General features: G+C 44.7%; 1 protein-coding gene across 1 annotated transcript in view; it reads right to left on the bottom strand.

The window, feature by feature from the left end:
- Nucleotides 1–4,031: 4,031 nt before the first annotated feature.
- ATP6AP1L (ATPase H+ transporting accessory protein 1 like) overlaps nucleotides 4,032–23,510 on the bottom strand; it is an 85,368-nt gene continuing 65,889 nt past the window's right edge. Inside the window, exons 3-4 of the mRNA XM_040419643.1 lie at nucleotides 20,629–20,872; nucleotides 4,032–4,588 (exon numbers count right to left, since the gene is read on the bottom strand). Coding sequence (XP_040275577.1) covers nucleotides 4,262–4,588; nucleotides 20,629–20,872 — 571 coding nt within the window. The 3' untranslated portion in view covers nucleotides 4,032–4,261. The remainder of the gene's footprint in view (nucleotides 4,589–20,628; nucleotides 20,873–23,510) is intronic.

Raw genomic sequence — 23,510 nt, 5'->3', positions numbered from 1 at the left:
CACAGGTACCCCCGTGCATGGCCAAGATCAGATGACCTATACTTTTAGTAATTTATATGCAGCTGACACTGATCATGACAATAAGTTTGTCCACATGGTATATTGTAGAGGGTAAGTGTACCCTAGTATAGTTAGCACTACTCCATATAGTATTTATGATATATAGGTTATTCCTAGATAGATGGTAATAGTCCACTCAGTACAGTCCCCAAGTTCGGATTGGAACACTTGGTGCAGATAGATGTTACCAGTGTCCCATAGTGTCCCTTAGGTACCAATGTCCCATAGGCACACTTGGGGGCAGCGCCGTGGACAGCAAAAGTATGGAGGGATAGTCTGGTCGGTATCATTTCACTACTAGATGGCCTGTATTTTAATCTACCGATATTGTTTTCACAGGAACGGTTTATACGAAAGGTATTCATTGAGACCATGAGTTAGGGTCCGGACTAATAGGCTCCTCCCCAGGTTACCACCCTCCTCTACTATAACAGGCAGACTAGCCTCATTTGCTGATATAGACCCATAGCGCCCCCTATCTTCTAATAGTGTAGATTTATACACCATACTGTCTCATTTATTTTATATGACCTAAATAAAAGTTATATATTAACCTAAATACAATAAGGCATCCTCAGTTCCGTATTTCTACAACAGCCTCAAAAGTCTCACTGGGCATGCGCCGAGCCCAGTGATGTGACCTGAGTGCTGTTGCCCTCAGGACGTTGATGATCGCGCAGGCGCAGGCCGCTGGCAGTACTGCGCTTGCTTTTTTTTTTCTGGCCGCAGACAGGAAGAAGGACGGGGCATTTCTATAAGGTAGACTATGACATGGGGAGGGGGCAGAACCGTTTGCCGGGGCTGTGGGAGGTTATTTGATGATCAGGAGGCGTTCTTGGAATTCAAATTAAGGCGGGCTGGGCACTGCAGGGGGGCGTCACTGGGCTCCGGAGAGTGAAAAAAACACCCCTTTGGGCTCCTTGGACCGTAATTAGCATAACATAAAAAGCGCTTTTATATCAAAACTACAAAACAAAATAAAGTAAAAAGAAGACTGCTGGAAATAAGGTACTTTAGTCAACATAGCGATGGTGCCAGCTTAAAATGGTAAAAGCAGGTGACAGATTCCCTTTAAAGTGGTTCTCCAGGAATTAAGAAAATGAAAATACTTAAATATTATTTTATTATAAATATATTCCCAAATACCGTTCATTAGACATAGTGGCTTATTTGTCTGGGGAGCAATCACCAGGGGAAATAAAATGGTCGCCGTCCTATTAGTACACACAAAACCTGTCCTAATCACACAGGAAAACAAGTTACTTCACACCACTGTGCCACAGAGCTGCCTCATCCTCCTCTCTGCTTGTTAGGGATTATGATTCTGAATACAGTTGATAAAATTAATCTCTGTAGGTACAGAGTTCAAGAGGAAACATGAAGTACAGAGAGGAGGGTGGGGGTAATGAGCAGTAGCACTTGTATGCAGTCTCCATTACCACAGCCCGTCTTGTCCGTCCTCTCTGTACTTCATGTCTCCTCAAAAACTCCATTCCTACAGATATTTAGCTAAAAATCTGCTGTATTTAGGATCATAATCCATGACAAGTAGAGTACAGAGGAGACATGTCCTCCTGCATAATTAGGACAGGTTTTATGTGTAGTAATAGGACAGCGTCCATTTTGTTTCTCCTAATGACTGCTTCCTAGACAAAATGACCCTTTATAACTAATGAAAGGTATTTGGGAATATACTTATAATAAAGTAATGTTTAAGTATTTTCATTTTCTTAAATCCTGGAGAACCCCTTTAAGGCCCTCATACACATTAGCTTATTGTTGGCCAAACCTGCTGACAGTCTAATGTATATGGGGAGCTTCTGACATATGTCAAGGGCGAGATGGATCGGGAGAAGTTAAAGGGAACCTGTCACCTCCAAAAAACATCCCAAGCCGGCAGCAGTACCTGAGAGTAGCCAGCATCGTGTTTGTAACTATCATTTTCTTCCTGCAGGCAGATAAAGCAAAAGCTGTAAAAACGATCTTTAATCCACTGCCGACGCACTTCTCTAGTCAGGCTTGAAGTCACGGAGGCAGCGGCCTCCTTGCTTTAAGTCACGGTAACCACGCCCCCTTCCCTGCCCCTTCGCTGTGACTGACAGCCGGAAGTTTGGCAAAGACCGCCGAACTGTCATGCATGAGCGCTGTCAATCACAGCGAAGGGGCATGGAAGGGGGAGTGGTTACTGTGACTTGAAGCAAGGAGGCCGCTGCCTCCGTGACTTCAAGCCTGACTAGAGAAGTGCGTTGGCAGAATATTAAAGAAAGTTTTTACAGCTTTTGCTTCATCTGCCTGCAGGAAGTAAATGATCATTACAAACACGCTGCTGGCTACTCTCAGGTACTGCTGCCGGCTTGGGATGTTTTTTGGAGGTGACAGGTTCCCTTTAATATTTTTGCCTGATCCTTTTGTTCTCCTAGGACATAAGCCACCAGAAGTATCTGGCAGTGGCTTTCTCCACTCTCCCCATTAAAAACACGTGTACATTCAGCCGAGCCATGTATAGGGGAGTCAGGAGAGATAACTGTTGTCAGAATGATGGTTAGTCTGACAGCTAATGAATGTGTATGGCCACCCTTACAGTATTTCTTAGCCATCAAGCAGTGTGTGAGCCTTGCCAGCTAATGGCACTGGCTCAGATTTTGGTGCTTATATAATTCTTCAATGAACCTTTGGCTGGGAAAGGGTTGAAAAGGGCACCCTGAAAAAAACAAAACTGTTTTCTCACATCTGTGCTGAAGACCAGAGACAGTCTTGTAGCCTAACACCAGGGGCAGATTGGGAACTTAAAGTGGCCCTGGAAAAAATACTAAAAGTTTGTTGTCGGGTCCAAATTGATGGAAGGCAGGGTCAGCAATACCATATTGTGGCACACTATACCACCCCAACAAAGCCAAATACCGGAGTCCATCACAAAATACTGCTGCCAGCAGCACAAAATTCAACCCCCAAAAATTTCCTGTAAGGTCTAAGGCCAATCTGCTCCTGCCTAACACTGAGATCTACTAGTTCCCATTGTAGATTAGATCATGATCGACCATCTGACCACCAGGCTCTAAAGTCTGAATATGAACAAAGCTGTGAAATGACCTCTCCTAGTGTAATACTTTTGCAATATGGTGGTGCTGGAAGGGTCTTGTGCTCATTTTTTGTTAGTTTATATTTTCCTGCACTCCATGACTTCTTCTCTGCAGGATTACTGTGTCTTCAAGGTGTGCAGTGCTTCTTGGAGTGGTTGATGTCCCCATTCGATACTGAAAAAGCTGTCTGTGGAATGTAGACAGCTGCTATAACAGAGGTGGACAGTAATGGTGTGAGGGCTACCAAACTAGTTGTTAGCAATATGGATTTCATGGAGCCTCTGTCTCCTTCTTCACATGAGATGCTGCTATGGTCCACCTTTAGTACAGCAGCCAATACACCATACCTACACCCATAAGGACTAGGGTAAGGTATTAGGAGCATCTAGCCCCCTTCTAGCGAGCTGAAACACCCAACTTTAGTGCTCTATACAGCACCACACAAGGTGAGGAATATGACCCTAGTTTCACATCTACTCCAAATAAACTTTCATTATTAGAACTTTTTTATTCTTGCTCTATGAAGGGTCTTGAGATGAAGAGACAAAAAGACCATTGTGAAGCTGAATTAAACAAAAGCCAATGAGAGAACACGCTGAACCATCATAGTACCCAGTGTTATTCTAACTTATTTGGATGCTCCTACCCCACTTTATTAGAACGCAGACAATCCCTTTAACTCTAGCCTCATGCTTTCCCAGCATTCTATATTTTGCTTGAGGTCACATGAAGCTTATGCATTTTTGTACATTTATGTGCTTCATGCAATTTTCCCAAGGGAAGGCAAATCACGTTCATCTTATCCGACCAACAACCAGATTTTCATTCACCTCATAAATTACTTTTCGGCGGCGGGGACGTGGCTGTCATGATTACCTTTACTGTTTTTGATTCACAATCTAACACATCACCAATATACTGTGGGCAATAAACATCCTTGTGACAAAATGCTCTGTAGTTTCACAAGAGTCTTTCAGGGTCTTTGGTCTCCGGAGTTACTGTGTTGCACAAGAGTTTATTTTATAAGGTCTTTATCTGGGGAGTCATTTCTTGGAAACTGTGTTTAATGTGAAATCAGAATAAGAGAAATACACAAAGGGGAACAATGGTCAATTATAAAGCTAATGAGAAACAGATGCAAACTGCTGAATGCTTAGTCTACAGTGCTCCGGCTGTCTTAGCTCATAGTATTCCTGTCCGTTGCCTCTGAGGGGCTCCCTCTCATCTTCCAGGTAATTGTCCTTCATTTTAGGAAAATAGGTGGCAGAGCATTTCCTCTGATAGTGTCTGTCCATTGATTTCAAATGTATCAGCATGTGGAGTGCGTAGGCCAAAACTAACAAAAGGATAAGTGACATGACTAGACCCATAAGAATTGCTGGTGAAAAGTAGGTAGTACAGTCCTTGGCATATGCAAACTCTCCGGCTTCAATGAGAAATCCCTGTATCTGGAAAACAATGGCAGAAATGTAAAGAATTATAAAAAAAATATTGACATTGATGGGTCTCATACTCAAAACAAGAACATTCACTGAACCCTAATTTACTGAAGAAAATTATTGTGAATGTAACTTAAAAGGGTATTCCAGCTTTTAGGTACTGAAGATCTATTCTTAGTATAAGGTCACCCTTATCAGATCGGTAATGGTCAGACATCTTGCACCCCCACCGATCAGTTGTTCTCATCACCTGCCAGCTCCAAATGGAAGTTGAACTAAAGTACGCCAACATGGTCACTACACAGTGCATGGAGCCTTCTGCTGCCATCTGAATCCACTGTTTAGTTTCTCGGGGCTACCAAAAATAGCTGAAAGGTGAGGGTTGAGGAGGTGTTAGATCCCCCACTGATCTGACAATGGAATACTCTTTTAATATAGATTCATACAAGGTGGTCAAGGACAGTGAGATCATTCTGCTGGCTTATCTTAACATCACAGTTACCACTCACTGTTCCTTTGGTCCAAAACGTTATCATTAACTTAACTTTCTAGGGCTAGAGACAAATAGATATGATTAAAGACAAGTGAGGTCAGAAACTTTTACACCAATGGAAAAAAAGAGATTTTTTTTTTCAATCCAGTGTTGATCATATACAGTGGGGGAAATAATTATTTGACCCCTCACTGATTTTGTAAGTTTGTCCAATGACAAAGACATGAAAAGTCTCAGAACAGTATCATTTCAATGGTAGGTTTATTGTAACAGTGGCAGATAGCACATCAAAAGGAAAATCGAAAAAAAAACTTTAAATAAAAGATAGCAACTGATTTGCATTTCATTGAGTGAAATAAGTATTTGAACCCCTACCAACCATTAAGAGTTCTGGCTCCCACAGAGTGGTTAGACACTTCTACTCAATTAGTCACCCTCATTAAGGACACCTGTCTTAACTAGTCACCTGTATAAAAGACATCTGTCCACAGAATCAATCAATCAAGCAGACTCCAAACTCTCCAACATGGGAAAGACCAAAGAGCTGTCCAAGGATGTCAGAGACAAAATTGTAGACCTGCACAAGGCTGGAATGGGCTACAAAACCATTAGCAAGAAGCTGGGAGAGAAGGTGACAACTGTTGGTGCGATTGTTCGAAAATGGAAGGAGCACAAAATGACCATCAATCGACCTCGCTCTGGGGCTCCACGCAAGATCTCACCTCGTGGGGTGTCAATGGTTCTGAGAAAGGTGAAAAAGCATCCTAGAACTACACGGGAGGAGTTAGTTAATGACCTCAAATTAGCAGGGACCACAGTCACCAAGAAAACCATTGGAAACACATTACACCGCAATGGATTAAAATCCTGCAGGGCTCGCAAGGTCCCCCTGCTCAGGAAGGCACATGTGCAGGCCCGTCTGAAGTTTGCCAATGAACACCTGAATGATTCAGAGAGTGACTGGGAGAAGGTGCTGTGGTCTGATGAGACCAAAATAGAGCTCTTTGGCATTAACTCAACTCGCTGTGTTTGGAGGAAGAAAAATGCTGCCTATGACCCCCAAAACACCGTCCCCACCGTCAAGCATGGGGGTGGAAACATTTTGCTTTGGGGGTGTTTTTCTGCTAAGGGCACAGGACAACTTATTCGCATAAACGGGAAAATGGACGGAGCCATGTATCGTGAAATCCTGAGCGACAACCTCCTTCTCTCTGCCAGGAAACTGAAAATGGGTCGTGGATGGGTGTTCCAGAACGACAATGACCCAAAACATACAGCAAAGGCAACAAAGGAGTGGCTCAAGAAGAAGCACATTAAGGTCATGGAGTGGCCTAGTCAGTCTCCGGACCTTAATCCAATCGAAAACCTATGGAGGGAGCTCAAGCTCAGAGTTGCACAGAGACAGCCTCGAAACCTTAGGGATTTAGAGATGATCTGCAAAGAGGAGTGGACCAACATTCCTCCTAAAATGTGCGCAAACTTGGTCATCAATTACAAGAAACGTTTGACCTCTGTGCTTGCAAACAAGGGTTTTTCCACCAAGTATTAAGTCTTTTTTTGTTAGAGGGTTCAAATACTTATTTCACTCAATGAAATGCAAATCAGTTGCTATCTTTTATTTAAAGTTATTTTTTCGATTTTCCTTTTGATGTGCTATCTGCCACTGTTACAATAAACCTACCATTGAAATGATACTGTTCTGAGACTTTTCATTTCTTTGTCATTGGACAAACTTACAAAATCAGTGAGGGGTCAAATAATTATTTCCCCCACTGTATTTTATCTGTCACTGAAAATTATGTTCCATCGTGTCAGACATACATAGAAATTATCGTAACTTTCTAGTGGACAACTTCATTGGGTTGTCATCTTGGAATTTTTATTTATTTATTAGAAAGGTACACCAACAATTATCTGATCACAGGGTGTCACAAGACTAAGACCCACAGTAACCGGCAGTAAACTGTGTGGGAATCTGAACGCCATCGCTCAATTCTCTTGTGGGACACCTCAGGGAAAATTAAGTATTTCACTATGCCCATTGAAATGAAAGGCATGTGTAACACATCCACAGGTCTTATAGCGAGAAAGTTGTTCTTTCAGCCGCTCTCTGATCTGTCTATTAGATGACTGGCCTGAACAGCCTATCTAATTCTATTAATTCTGAATTTCCTAGATATTTGGAAATTACATTTTCTGAACCACACAGCTGGACACATTGCTGTGTAGTAGAACTACGATGAGAAAGGATTTCTGTGGAAATCTTATTCACATCACATAATATATTTGCATGAATACAAATAATAGATATTCGACTGTTATTTGGATTGTTGGAAAATATGCATTTCATTCTTACAAGATTGTCTGACTTAAAATTAACTAAATTGCAGGAAAGAGTTAAAAATAAGAAAAAGAAGTTTGACTGCTGCAGCTAAGAAGATGGCATTATGGCTGCAATAGCAGGGAGGATCAGAGCGCCAGCGAGGAACTGGAGGTGTGAACAGGTAAGTATAACTTGTTTTATTATTTTAAATATTTCCCTGCTAATTGGCAATTTTTGATTTTAACTCGGACAACCCTTTTCATCTTGATTTTCTCCTAAAAAGTATGATTCATTTAAGATATAATATTAAAATATTTAGCATATAACATAGGTGGTCTTAAGATAGACGTTCAATGTGAGATTGGTGGGGCTGGATTAGACCCTCAGTAACCGCACTGATCAACTGAAATAAGGGGCTTCATCACTGCAGTACCATATACCATGCTGTCCATGCCCATGTGACTGTGTGCAGTACTGCTAGTCAAGTGAAATGGTGCTAACCTGCAGTACCAGACACAGCCACATTAGTGGAGCTGTGCTGGGTACTGCAGTGATGAAGCCTGAAGGCAATTTCTTTTTTTTTTTTTTTCCTTCCAGCATTACAATGTGCAAATTAAATATGCTCAAGCATAAAGTGGGGCAAGATAGAAGAAAAGTGCTTTAGGGATTAAACCTTGTAAAATAGATAAATGATATGACAAGTGATAGACAGACAGGTAGGTAGACAGACGATAGACAGATAGATACATTTATAGATAGATGCTATCATAGAAAGCTACACCAGATAGTTCCAGTAGATAGACAGTTATGAGATAGATAGATAGATAGATACATACATACATACATACAAAGAGACATACAGTGAGGAACAGAAGTATTTGAACACCCTGCGATTTTGCAAGTTCTCCCACTTAGAAATCATGGAGGGGTCTAAAATTCACATTGTAGGTGTATTCCCACTCTGAGAGACAGAATTAAAAAAAAATATTCAGGAAATCACATTGAATGATTTTTAGAGAATTTATTTGTCTTGCACTGCAGAACATAAGTATTTGAACACCTTAGAAAATCAGTGTTAATATTTGGTACAGAAGCCTTTGTTTGCAAGTCCAGAGGTCAAACATTTCCTGTAGTTCTTGACCAGGTTTGAACACACTGCAACAGGGATTTTGCCCCACTCCACCACACAGATCTCCTCTAGATCTGTCAGGTTTCTGGGCTGTCGCAGAGGAACACAGAGTTTCAGCTCCCTCCAAAGATGTTCTATTGGATTTAGGTCTGGAGACTGGCTAGGCCACTCCAGAACCTTGATATGCTTCTTATGGAGCCACTCCTTGGTTATCCTGGCTGTGTGCTTCGGGTCGTTGACATGTTGGAAGACCCAGCCACGGCCCATCTTCAATGAAAGGAGGGATTCATCCTCTCCTTAATATAGTGCAGTCGTCCTGTCCTCTTCGTAGAAAAGCACCCCCAAAGCATGATATTACCACGCCAATGCTTCACAGTAGGGATGGTGTTCTTGGGATGCAACTCATCCTTCTTTTTCCTCCAAACACGACAAGTGAAGTTTATACCAAAAAGTTCTACTTTGGTCTCATCTGACCACATGACTTTCTCCTATGCCTCCTCTGGATTATCCACATGACTTCAGCAGGTGAACCTTCTGTGCAATGCATGATTTGAAACCATGACGGCGTAGTGTTCTACCGACAGTGACCTTTGAAACTGTGGTCCCAGCTCTCTTCATGCCATTGACCAGCTCCTCCCTTGTAGTTCTGGGCTGATTCCTCACCATTCTTATTATCAGTGATACCCCACAAGGTGAGATCTTGCATAGAGCCCCAGTCCGAGGGAGACTGACAGTCGTCTTTAGCCTCTACCATTTTATAACAATTGCTCCAAACAGTTGATCTATTTTCACCAAGCTGCTTGGCAAATGCCATGTAGCCCTTTCCAGCCTTTTGGAGGTCCACAATTTTGTCTCTGGTGACTTTTGACAGCTCTTTGGTCTTGTCCATGGTAGTAGTTGGCGTCTGACTGACTGTAGGGTGGACAGGGGTATTTAAAGAGCTCAGACAGGTGCTACTAAGTTAGATTAATGAGTGGAGTAGAGGTGTACAGCGTACATATTAGGACATCGTCAGACATCATCCACAACTCCATCCTCCGTCAGGCAAAACTCCCTCCTACCTCAGACTTTAGACAAAACTCTGTCCTCCCTCATCCAAAACTCCGTCCTTCCTCAGACATCAGCCAAAACTCTGTCCTCCCTCATCCAAAACTCCCTCCTCTCTCAGACATCAGCCAAAACTCCGTCCTCCCTCAGACATCAGCCAAAACTCCTTCCTCCCTCATCCAAAACTCCATCAGACCTCAGACATCAGCCAAAACTCCGTCCTCCCTCAGACATCAGCCAAAACTCCTTCCTCCCTCATCCAAAACTCCATCAGACCTCAGACATCAGCCAAAACTCTGTCCTCCCTCATCCAAAACTCTGTCCTCCCTCAGACATCAGCCAAAACTCCGTCCTCCCTCGTCCAAAACAACATCCTCCTTCAAAATACGCCCTACTACACACACTCTTCACCTGATGGACCTGCTAGCTGCTGGAGAGGCAAAGGACCTGTGATGACGTCATGACCATGTGACGAGTCACATGTGTGGGAGGGGTCAGATGTGCACAGCAGCTGGTAGAGTGTACAGAACTGTAGCCATCAAATAGAGCTGTGTACTAGAGATGTGTGTGTAACCTGCATTTAGCAGTGCTGTGTACTTTGTAGCAGAGCTGTATGTGTAACCTGCATGTAGCAGAGCTGCGTACTGTGTAGCAGAGCTGTATGTGTGCAATGAGCAGGACACTGACTCAGTGGGCATGCTATGCAGTGGGTCAGTATATATGTGTATAAGTTCATGACGCCAGTTGCAGCTTGCGCAGGTACTGTAGCAGGGCCCTTTAAGATGTTATGAGCTCTCGTACTAGGTAAGGAATGCCAGAGGGGGATAATGTCTCTGTATAGCAGATTTGGTAGTGTCAACGGTGTCTCCTACCATGGTACGGCTGGACTCCTGTATCCTGGCTCACATGCAACAAAATGAGTGCTGTTAATAGGAGTAACTGAGGAATGATGGAATTTCCACACAGATAATAGGGTCCAACTTGTCTTTACTTGGTGTTATGATATGCAGCTTTTGATCCATACAAGTTACAGCTTCAGTCTAGGGTCCCAGCAGGTTTTGGCAATATGTGGCAGGAATTTATATCTATTCTGCATCTGGGACATACGCCTATTAGAATCTGGCAGGTATCTATCTTCTGCTCTGTCTGTGGTCTGCTTATGTGGGTCTGACTAGCTGTGGAGGTACTTATCTTCTCCTTGTTTTGGGATCTTTACTTACAGGACTGCTCGCAGGGTATGGTGCTGGCTTCCTGGAGATCTGATAGTTCTGTAGATGGCTGCTTCCTTGGTCTACCAGCTGAGGTAAGGGACTCAGGCTGGGAAGGTTGATCTTGGGCCTCAGCAGAGGCTTAGATCCTGGGTTGGGGTCCCTGTTTCTGGGAGCTCCTACTAACACAGCCTACCCCAACGGGGGTGGCTGGTACACTGCCTAGAACTTTCTTTCCTCCCCCTGAAGTAGGATGTGGGAACATTCCACTCCTCCTCAGAAAGGGGGGAGATAGCCTGGAATGGTCTGTTCCAGGCTAGAAGCTAACTCTAACCTTTTACATACTGCTGCCACCTGCTGGTGTACATCGAGAATTACAGCAAATATATAAAATACAGGCATAGAAATACATACATTGGTAATGCACGGTTATATTACATCAGATGTAAATACACATGTACACCTAACATTATGAAGCAGGGTGAAGGAGTTTTAGTGACATACTCTGGGATGTTACATACCCGCTTACTTTAAGTGAAGCCGTCCTCGGCGTATGCTTAGGAGGGTGAGGAGGAATCAGCTCTGGGTACCCAATAAATACAAAGTGCTGCATGAATATACATAAAATGACGTACAAAGACAAAACATTTAACTGTTTCCTCGAGGTTCCTGCCCGCTAGCATAAGGTGTCCAACACACAGTTTCCTTATCTTGGTATAACCAGGTAACCTAATACTGCACAAAGCAATACCTTTACTGACTGACTTTGTATATCGTCCACCAATATCAAAGAAAGCATGGGGGTGTCTTTACTCCGTAATCCCACCATTATGTAATGGAATGCCCGCAAATAGAAGGGTGGCTTTATCCTGTATTCCCTTCCCTGCATCATAGCCTGAAGAAATTTGGCTTATAGCACGATCACTATGATGTCTAAGAGGAAGCTAGAATATATGTCTCTAAGGCTTGAGGTACCATACCTTAGGCAAAGGCTCAGAAGGGGAGGTATTTATCGTCTCCGTGTCTTCTGGCAAGTCACAGGAGGAGGGAAGTACGTTCCCATGTATCTCCTGGAAATGAGACACCTCCGGATGGGAACAATCCGGAACATTTAACAAGCGGGAAGGAGCAGCCTAGGGCTTCTAACGATTCCCGAAGCAGCAGGGGTACTTGTGTAACTACTAGACCTGTCTGGACTTACCACTTGGTCCTACCCGGGTGTAGGCCATTAGTATTCAATGTCCATATGAAGACAGTCCGTATGAAGGGGGGAAAGAACAAGAGCTGTGAAAAGGCACACTTTAAGTAAGTTGCTACATTTTTTGTTAAGTGCAATGGTAAGTGCAATCATGGTAGACAGTACATAAACTCACATTGCAGCACCTTGAAGGATAATACACACAATGGGCAGGATATCTTGAACGTTGCATAACACTTGTAAACTGGTTACAATGACATAAATTATTAAATAGCATGACAATTATAAGCAAGTTTTTATGTTGCAAACATTTTGTAAAATAGTGCAAATTTATTAGTGCAAATATCAATGTCAGGCGGGGCTCAACAATAACTTGAGTCCTTTTTCCTGAAAGTGCTTGAAGTTGCAGAATCCTCTGGAAATTAATAAAAGTTCTTTGCAATCCACAGGGCAAAAGAGTCAATTGTAATCCAAAGGGTTAAAATGTCATAGAATAGCAGCAACAGGCTATCAAGTAACCAGAGAAAGGGGATAAAACTTTCAACTTGGAGGTAAGGGGTTAAGTGCAGATGGGGGGAGTCCTAACTGGCATGACCATCTGGATGAGGACAAACAACGGCAACCTGGAACAAAAGGGTTAAAAGCACACAACATGCCAAACAGGTCCTCACCCGTCAGGTAATCAGTCCATGGCGTGGCTCCCAAACAATGTCACTTGTTATATTTTCTTCATGATGGGGACACCTTACAGGTAGGTGTCCAGCTCCTCATCACTACTGGAGCTGCTGAACTTCATTAGAGGATGTTCTAGCCTCTGCTGGTGGCTCAAAGTAGTGTTAGTGGTGGTGCGCCACCGCCCTCTACCGGTGACAGTAGGGATAGGCTGTACCGCCAGCCTGGAGAACGTAGCTGTAGCTTGCCGCAGATCAGAATCCACAGCCGATGCGGGAAGGGGCAGAATCTCTGGCTGCAAAGGCTCAGGGAGGCCTGGAGCAGTTTGTGAAGCGCATAGGGAGGCATAAAGCACGGCTGCACCTTGGGGTTGAACTTAAGCACGCTATTAATTATTTGTCCTACCCTCAGGGTTGGTGGCGGTGACAAGTCCGGAATGAGAGGTGCAGGGGCTGGTTGAGCCTTTTCTTTGAAGATCAGGCGGCCGTCCGGGGTCTCTTGCAGACATCTGGTCCTGGCCGCAGAGCCTGGATCCTCCTGCCAGGTCTCTGGGGTGACGGCAGGGGAGAGTGGTTTCTGCAGCAAGGTGACTCCAGCTGCAAACAGTCCTTGCATAGACCGCATGGGGGTATATTCCACTTTATCCCCCACATACAGATTGTGCCTCTCCTGGGGAAAATAGTGGCGTTTCACTGACCGGCGGCCTACAAACACCTCAGTTCCAGAATAATTGTCCTGGAGGAACCCCACTCCTCTCTCCACCGAGAACCATAGGATGGTTCCGGTCCTCCTGGCTAACTTGGGGTTGCCTGGTTGGGGGTCGTCGATCACCTGCTTTGCCCATTCCTCAACCGCCGACTTGTACTCCCACGCGGTCTGGGCAAAAGCAGTAATCTCACTTGGGACATCTGGGTTTAGGCTGCGGAGCTTGGCATAGCTGGGCGGCAGAGTGGAATCCCCAGCCTCCACCGCACCAGGATGCACAAACAGTGGTGCAGGTTGGGGTCCGGTGACGTTGGCGGGTGTCGCGGGACGCGATGCAGGCCTGGGCCTGACGGCAGGTACTGGGGTCTCAGGATGTGGCGGTGGGACGGACACGGACCAGACCTTAGGGAGCGGGGTTGCTCCTACCTGATGACGCGGCCGGGCGGACTGTTCCGGTGTCCTCTGGTTCCGATCCGAAGGTGCCATCTTCATCTGGGCCACCGCCTTGATGCTGTCTGAGGTAGCGACATCCTCAGCGGGTGGTGACTCGACATCAACCTCCATTCTCAGGATCGCGTCGCATTCCGCGGGTGCATCTGATGAGGCGGAGGGATCTCCATCAGGTCCGGGTTCTTCACAGCAGAAACCGGGACTTCTTCAGCAACCTTTCCCATCACCTCCGGTATGCTCGGTAAGGTAGGTGACTTGGTTCTTTTCTGCAGGGAGGAATCCACAGCCTCCGACATGGCACCAAAGATTGACGGTCCACGTCTCTGCATTAATTGGGAGACTTGGATCTCCAGCGGCTGCTCTGGGTAGACGTCCTCTCCGTCAATGGCCATTTCGTTAAACTTGGGACGCGGGTACGCCATTCTTGCTTCTCTCCTGCATACACTGATCGCCAGAACTAAGGGAGGGGCGCAGAGGGTGGAGCTTTTATCACTTCGGGCCAGGTCAGTGACAAGTTCATGGAGGGCGTTCTCTATTTTTCCCACTCCTGAAGGGGCGTATTCGACATCTTCGCGCCTTTCTTGAGGGGGTGTTACAAGATTTTCCCGCTTCTGGGGGGCGTAGACAGCATTTTTGCGCTCCTGGGAGGGCGTTTCTTTGTTTCTTTGTTCTTTGGCATGAAGATGAAGCGCCATTTTAAAACGAATACGGCGAATCTCCACAATGTCGAATTAACACTTTGTATGCAGTAGCACACGTCCAGCGCTTTCTTGGCACAGCAACACAAGTAAGAAAGTCACTTTTTAGTGATCTTTGTACAATCTTCAGCCCTGCTAATACTGTGAAACATGCGGTTTTAAGTCCGTTTTTAGCACACAACTAGATGCAGTTCTGTTGTTAGGGATGGACACACAATTCAATCTGATCCTGTTCGTGATGCCACTTGATGCAATGAGCAGGACACTGGGTCAGTGGGCATGCTATGCAGTGGGTCAGTACATATGTGTATAAGTTTGTGACGCCAGTTGCAGCTTGCGCAGGTACTGTAGCAGGGCCCTTTAAGATGTTATGAGCTCTCGTACTAGGTAAGGAATGCCAGAGGGGGATAATGTCTCTGTATAGCAGATTTGGTAGTGTCAACGGTGTCTCCTACCTTGGTACGGCTGGACTCCTGTATCCTGGCTCACATGCAACAAAATGAGTGCTGTTAATAGGAGTAACTGAGGAATGATGGAATTTCCACACAGATAATAGGGTCCAACTTGTCTTTACTTGGTGTTATGATATGCAGCTTTTGATCCATACAAGTTACAGCTTCAGTCTAGGGTCCCAGCAGGATTTGGCAATGTGTGGCAGGAATTTATATCTATTCTGCATCTGGGACATACGCCTATAAGAATCTGGCAGGTATCTATCTTCTGCTCTGTCTGTGGTCTGCTTATGTGGGTCTGACTAGCTGTGGAGGTACTTATCTTCTCCTTGTTTTGGGATCTTTACTTACAGGACTGCTCGCAGGGTATGGTGGTGGCTTCCTGGAGATCTGATAGTTCTGTAGATGGCTGCTTCCTTGGTCTACCAGCTGAGGTAAGGACTCAGGCTGGGAAGGTTGATCATGGGCCTCAGCAGAGGCTTGGATCCTGGGTTGGGGGTCCCTGTTTCTGGGAGCTCCTACCAACACAGCCTACCCCAACGGGGGTGGCCGGTACACTGCCTAGAACTTTCTTTCCTCCCCCTGAAGTAGTACAGCAAATATATCAAATACAGGCATAGAAATACATACATTGGTAATGCATGGTTATATTACATCAGATGGAAATACACATGTACACCTAACATTTTGAAGCAGGGTGAAGGAGTTTTAGTGACATACTCTGGGATGTTACATGTGTAACTTGCATGTAGCAGAGCTGTGTACTGTGTAGCAGAGCTGTATGTGTAACCTGCATGTAGCATTGCTGTGTACTGTGTAGCAGAGTTGTATGTGTAACCTGCATGTAGCAGAACTGTGTACTGTGTAGCAGAGCTGAATGTGTAACCTGCATGTAGCAGAGCTGTGTACTGTGTTACAGAGATGTATGTGTAACCTGCAGGTAGCAGTGCTGTGTACTGTGTAGCATAGTTGTATGTGTAACCTGCATGTAGGAGTGCTGTGTACTGTGTAGCAGAGCTGTGTACTGTGTTACATAGATGTATGTGTAACCTGAAGGTAGCAGTGCTGTGTACTGTGTAGCAGGCTGTATGTGTAACCTGCATGTAGCAGAGATGTGTACTGTGTAGCAGAGCTGTATGTGTAACCTGCAAATAGCAGAGCTGTGTACTGTGTAGCAGAGCTGTATGTGTAACCTGCATGTAGCAGAGCTGTGTACTGTGTAGCAGAGCTGTATGTGTAACCTGCATGTAGCAGAGCTGTGTACTGTGTAGCAGGGCTGTATGTGTAACCTGCATGTAGCAGAGCTGTGTACTGTGTTACAGAGATGTACAAACCGGATTCCAAAAAAGTTGGGACACTATACAAATCGTGAATAAAAACTGAATGCAATGATGTGGAGGTGCCAACTTCTAATATTTTATTCAGAATAGAACATAAATCACGGAACAAAAGTTTAAACTGAGAAAATTTACCATTTTAAGGAAAAAATATGTTGAATCAGAATTTCATGATGTCAACAAATCCCCAAAAAGTTGGGACAAGGCCATTTTCACCACTGTGTGGCATCTCCCCTTCTTCTTACAACACTCAACAGACGTCTGGGGACCGAGGAGACCAGTTTCTCAAGTTTAGAAATAGGAATGCTCTCCCATTCTTGTCTAATACAGGCCTCTAACTGTTCAATCATCTTGGGCCTTCTATGTTGCACCTTCCTCTTTATGATGCGCCAAATGTTCTCTGTAGGTGAAAGATCTGGACTGCAGACTGGCCATTTCAGTACCCGGATCCTTCTCCTACGCAGCCATGATGTTGTGATTGATGCAGAATGTGGTCTGGCATTATCTTGTTGAAAAATGCAGGGTCTTCCCTGAAAGAGATGACGTCTGGATGGGAGCATATGTTGTTCTAGAACCTGAATATATTTTTCTGCATTGATGGTGCCTTTTCCAGACATGCAAGCTGCCCATGCCACACGCACTCATGCAACCCCATACCATCAGAGATGCAGGCTTCTGAACTGAGCATTGATAACAACTTGGGTTGTCCTTGTCCTCTTTGGTCCGGATGACATGGCGTCCCAGATTTCTAAAAAGAACTTTGAATCGTGACTCGTCTGACCACAGAACAGTCTTCCATTTTGCCACACTCCATTTTAAATGATCCCTGGCCCAGTGAAAACGCCTGAGCTTGTGGATCTTGCTTAGAAATGGCTTCTTCTTTGCACTGTAGAGTTTCAGCTGGCAACGGCGGATGGCACGGTGGATTGTGTTCACTGACAATGGTTTCTGGAAGTATTCCTGAGCCCATTCTGTGATTTCCTTTACAGTAGCATTCCTGTTTGTGGTGCAGTGTCGTTTAAGGGCCCGGAGATCACGGGCATCCAGTATGGTTTTACGGCCTTGACCCTTACGCACAGAGATTGTTCCAGATTCTCTGAATCTTCGGATGATGTTATGCACAGTTGATGATGATAGATGCAAAGTCTTTGCAATTTTTCGCTGGGTAACACCTTTCTGATATTGCTCCACTATCTTTCTGCGCAACATTGTGGGAATTGGTGATCCTCTACCCATCTTGGCTTCTGAGAGACACTGCCACTCTGAGAAGCTCTTTTTATACCCAATCATGTTGCCAATTGACCTAATTAGTGTTAATTGGTCTTCCAGCTCTTCGTTATGCTCAAATTAGCATATTTTCCAGCCTCTTATTGCTACTTGTCCCAACTTTTTGGGGATTTGTTGACACCGTGAAAATTGGAATCAACGTATTTTTCCTTTAAAATGATACATTTACTCAGATTAAACGTTTGATCTGTCATCTACATTCTATTACAAATAAAATATTGACATTTGCCATCTCCACATCATTGCATTCAGTTTTTGTCCCAACTTTTTTGGAATCCGGTTTGTATGTGTAACCTGCAGGTAGCAGTGCTGTGCACTGTGTAGCAGAGCTGTATGTGTAACCTGCATGTAGCAGAGCTGTGTACTGTGTAGCAGAGCTGTATGTGTAACCTGCATGTAGCAGAGCTGTATGTGTAACCTGCATGTAGCAGAGCTGTGTACTGTGTAGCTGAGCTGTATGTGTAACCTGCTTGTAGGAGTGTTGTGTACTGTGTAGCAGAGCTGTAGGTGTAACCTGCATGTAGCAAAGCTGTGTACTGTGTAGCAGAGCTGTATGTGTAACCTGCATGTAGCAGTGCTCTGTACTGTGTAGCAGAGCTGTATGTGTAACCTGCATGTAGCCATATTTTGACCCCTATAACTTTTTTGTAATTATGTGTACGGAGCTGGGTGGGGGCTCATTTTTTGCGGGGCAATCTGAACTTTTCACTGATACCATTCTTGGGTGTTTAAGACTTTTTGCTCACTTTTTATAAAAAAAAATTGTAGCAAATGAAGCGACCAAAAACGGCGAATCGGACATTTGGACTTTTTTTTTCTGTTTTGCTGTTTGCCGTATGGGGAATATATTTTTATACAATGGGTGTTTTTACACATTGCGACACGCAGGTTACACATACAGCTCTGCTACACAGTACACAGCTCTGCTACATTCAGGTTACACATACAGCTCTGCTACACAGTACATAGCACTGCTACATGCAGGTTACACATACAGGAATGCTACACAGTACACAGCTCTGCTACATGCAGGTTACTCCTGCAGTTCTGCTACACAGTACACAGCACTCCTACAAGCAGGTTACACATACAGCTCAGCTACACAGTACACATCTCTGCTACATGCAGGTTACACATACAGCTCTGCTGCACAGTACACAGCTCTGCTACATGCAGGTTACACATACAGCTTTGCTACATAGCACACAGCTCTGCTACATGCAGGTTACACATACAGCTCTGCTACACAGTACACAGCTCTGCTACATGCAGGTTACACATACAGCTCTTCTACACAGTACACAGCTCTGCTACATGCAGGTTACACATACAGCTCTGCTACACAGTACACAGCACTGCTACATGTAGGTTACAACACATGTCTAGTACACAGCTCTATTTGATGGCTACAGTTCTGCACACTCTACCAGCTGCTGTGCACATCTGACCCCTCCCACACACGTGACTCGTCACATGGTCATGACGTCATCACAGGTCCTTTGCCTCTCCAGCAGCTAGCAGCTCCGTCAGGTGAAGAGTGTGTGTAGTAGGGCGTATTTTGAGTTAGGGAGGACGGAGTTTTGGCTGATGTCTGAGGGAGGACAGAGTTTTAGATGAGGGAGGACAGAGTTTTGGCTGATGTCTGAGGTCTGATGGAGTTTTGAATGAGGGAGGACGGAGTTTTGGCTGATGTCTGAGGGAGGACAGAGTTTTGGATGAGGGAGGACGGAGTTTTGGCTGATGTCTGAGGTCTGATGGAGTTTTGAATGAGGGAGGACGGAGTTTTGGATTAGGGAGGACAGAGTTTTGGCTGATGTCTGAGGGAGGATGGAGTTTTGGATGAGGGGGGACGGAGTTTTGTATGAGGGAGGACAGTGTTTTGGATGAGGGAGGATGGAGTTTTGGATGAGGGAGGACGGAGTTTTGGCTGATGTCTGAGGGAGGACGGAGTTTTGGCTGATGTCTGAGGGAGGACGGAGTTTTGGATGAGGGAGGACAGAGTTTTGTCTGATGTCTGAGGGAGGATGGAGTTTTGGATGAGGGTGGACAGAGTTTTGTCTGATGTCTGAGAGAGGACGGAGTTTTGGATGAGGGAGGACGGGGTTTTGGATGAGGGAGGATGGAGTTTTGGCTGATGTCTGAGGTCTGATGGAGTTTTGGATGAGGGAGGACGGAGTTTTGGCTGATGTCTGAGGGAGGACAGAGTTTTAGATGAGGGAGGACAGAGTTTTGGCTGATGTCTGAGGGAGGACGGAGTTTTGGATGAGGGAGGACGGAGTTTTGGCTGAGGTCTGATGGAGTTTTGGATGAGTGAGGACGGAGTTTTGGCTAAAGTCTGAGGTAGGAGGGAGTTTTGCCTGACGGAGGATGGAGTTGTTGATGATGTCTGACGATGTCCTAATATGTATGCCATACAGGTGGACTTTTTAAAGGCACAGTAACAGGTCTTAGAGAGACAGAATTCTTGATATTTCTCAGGTGTTCAAATACTTATGTTCAGCAGTGCAAGACAAACAAATTCTTTAAAAATCATACAATGTGATTTCCTGAACTTTATTTTTTTATTCTGTCTCTCAGAGTGGGAATGCACCTACAATGTGAATTTCAGACCCCTCCAAGATTTCTAAGTGGGAGAACTTGCAAAATCGCAGGGTGTTCAAATACTTCTGTTCCTCACTGTATATAAAAGAAAGATAGATTAGATAGACAGAGTAATCTCAGGATGTCTCTCTGTCAGACACAGACTGATATTATGTCACAGTGTTGGGCTATAGAGGCGAGACGTTCCTGATGACAATCCTCTCCGCTCATGTCATTGCCTCCAGAATACATCTGTGCTATCAAGGCAGTCTAGTGCAGGGACATTCTGTGTGGCAGATATGCCTGACAATTGTGACATCATTAATCTAGAAAGCCTCAGGCTTTCAGCAAGTAAAAGTAGAAAGTACATAACATAATACTATAAACTTCACTTTATTCCCCTCCTGTTATTTGCTGTGTACTTTCATGCTCTTGTTAAAGTAAATCTTTTATGTCTGCTTTTTTATTACCTGGAAATCCTGGAACGTGACATCCCACAGCCGCGAGCTGTTTTCGGCGGAGCTGGGGACTAACAGCGCATCGTATTTGTGTAGGCTGCTGACATGCTGACAGTGGTAAGAATAGCTGACGGGAGCAAATATTCTGGAGGTGCTGAATGTTGCTTGCACAGAATGGTTAAGAAGTATCTGTACGCTTTGCAGTTTGTACCAGTTCTGCACGGACAGCTTGTAGTAACTTTTCACTAATACAAATCTAAAACAAAAGAAAAATCAAATCTGACTATACACAATACATTATCATATATAAAACCAGTAAGCTGGGGCATATGTGGAGGACAGTTTTATAACTGACTAAGGGTACTTTCACACTAGCGGCAGGACGGATCCAACAGGCTGTTCACCCTGTCTGATCAGTCCTGCCGCTATTTCGCAGTGCTGCCGGACTGCCACTCCGTCCCTATTGACTATAATGGAGTCTGGGGTGGAGGTCCGGCGCAGCACGGCAGTGCGCAGTGAGAGGCCGCCGTACTAAAAAGTCGGACATGCAGTACATTTAGTCTGGCGGCCTCTCGCTGCGCACTGCCGTGCTGCGCCGGAGCTCCGCCCCCGTCCCCATTATAGTCAATGGGGACGGAATGGCAGTCTGGCGGCACGGCAAAATAGCGCCAAGACGGATCCGACAGGGTGAACAGCCTGTCGGATCCGTCCTGCCGCTCATGTGAAAGTAACCTAACGGTCCATTCACACGTCCGTATGTGTTTTGCGAATCCGCAAAACACAGAACCTGGTAATGTACATTCCACCTTTTGTGGACCGCCGGCACTCTCATAGAAAATGCCTTTTCTTGTCCACAATTGCGGAATGGAAGTGCGGATCCGCAAATGCCTGGCAGTGTGTTATTGTAAACAAAAGAGCCCTTGCCCTGCGCGATCTAGCATGAAATGCTCCGATGCTAACATCAGGGGTGCTGCCTGGGTGAAATTATGGGTATGTCCGGGTTCAGACAGAAACTCACTGAATAAAGTGGCTTAAACGGGTGGAAATGCTCTAAACCCAGACACTGTGGCGTGTCTATAACCGGAGGAGCAATTCCTCCGCATGCGGTCCGCAGATAACGGCAATCCCCAGCAAAAGATGCGTCCCAGCATGTGTATGGAATGTGCCACTTTATTTTGTTGGTAACATTCTTTTGCACCTGGTAGCTTCTGTGTCACATGGTCTGTTGTGGGTGCCGCTCACAGCTTTATTTTACCTCACAATGCATTGGTGATACCACTATGGAGGCATGTGAGAGCCTGGCTGTGAGTTAGAAACATAGAAACATAGAATGTGTCGGCAGATAAGAACCATTTGGCCCATCTAGTCTGCCCAATATACTGAATACTATGGATAGCCCCCGGCCCTATCTTATATAAAGGATGGCCTTATGCCTATCCCATGCATGCTTAAACCCCCTCACTGTATTTGCAGCTACCACTTCTGCAGGAAGGCTATTCCATGCATCCACTACTCTCTCAGTAAAGTAATACTTCCTTATATTACTTTTAAACCTTTGCCCCTCTAATTTAAAACTGTGTCCTCTTGTGGTAGTTTTTCTTCTTTTAAATATGCTCTCTTCCTTTACCGAGTTGATTCCCTTTATGTATTTAAAAGTTTCTATCATATCCCCTCTGTCTCTTCTTTCTTCCAAGCTATACATATTAAGGTCCTTTAACCTTTCCTGGTAAGTTTTATCCTGCAATCCATGTACTAGTTTAGTAGCTCTTCTCTGAACTCTCTCTAGAGTATCTATATCCTTCTGGAGATATGGCCTCCAGTACTGCGCACAATACTCCAAGTGAGGTCTCACCAGTGTTCTGTACAGCGGCATAAGCACTTCACTCTTTCTACTGCTTATACCTCTCCCTATACATCCAAGCATTCTGCTGGCATTTCGTGCTGCTCTATTACATTGTCTTCCCACCTTTAAGTCTTCTGAAATAATTACTCCTAAATCCCTTTCCTCAGATACTGAGGTCAGGACTGTGTCAAATATTCTATATTCTGCCCTTGGGTTTTTACGCCCCAGGTGCATTATCTTGCACTTATCCACATTAAATTTCAGTTTCCAGAGTTCTGACCATTCTTCTAGTTTTCCTAAATCCTTTTCCATTTGGCGTTTCCCTCCAGGAACATCAACCCTGTTACATATCTTTGTGTCATCAGCAAAAAGACAAACCTTACCAGCGAGGCCTTTTGCAATATCACTTATGAAGATATTAAACAAAATCGGTCCCAGTACAGATCCCTGTGGAACCCCACTGGTAACATTACCTTGTTTTGAATGTTCTCCATTGACTACAACCCTCTGTTGTCTGTCACTCAGCCACTGCCTAATCCACTCAACAATATGGGAGTCCATGCTCAATGACTGCAGTTTATTGATAAGTCTTCTATGTGGGACAGTGTCAAAAGCCTTACTAAAATCTAGATATGCGATGTCTACTGCACCTCCACCGTCTATTATTTTAGTCACCCAGTCAAAAAAATCTATAAGATTTGTTTGACATGATCTCCCTGAAGTAAACCCATGTTGTTTTTCATCTTGCAATCCATGGGATTTTAGATGTTCCACAATCCTATCCTTTAATAGGGTTTCCATTAATTTGCCTACTATTGATGTCAGACTCACTGGTCTATAGTTGCTCGATTCCTCCCTACTACCTTTCTTGTGAATGGGCACGACATTTGCCAATTTCCAATCTTCCGGGACGACTCCTGTTACTAATGATTGGTTAAATAAATCTGTTAACGGTTTTGCCAGCTCACCACTAAGCTCTTTTAATAATTTTGGGTGTATCTCATCAGGCCCCTGTGACTTATCTGTCTTCACCTTAGACAGCAAACTTAGA

Source organism: Bufo bufo, chromosome 2, assembly GCF_905171765.1.
Source record: "Bufo bufo chromosome 2, aBufBuf1.1, whole genome shotgun sequence".
NCBI classification, from domain to species: domain Eukaryota; kingdom Metazoa; phylum Chordata; class Amphibia; order Anura; family Bufonidae; genus Bufo; species Bufo bufo.
This window is presented reverse-complemented; position numbering and strand designations above follow the sequence as displayed.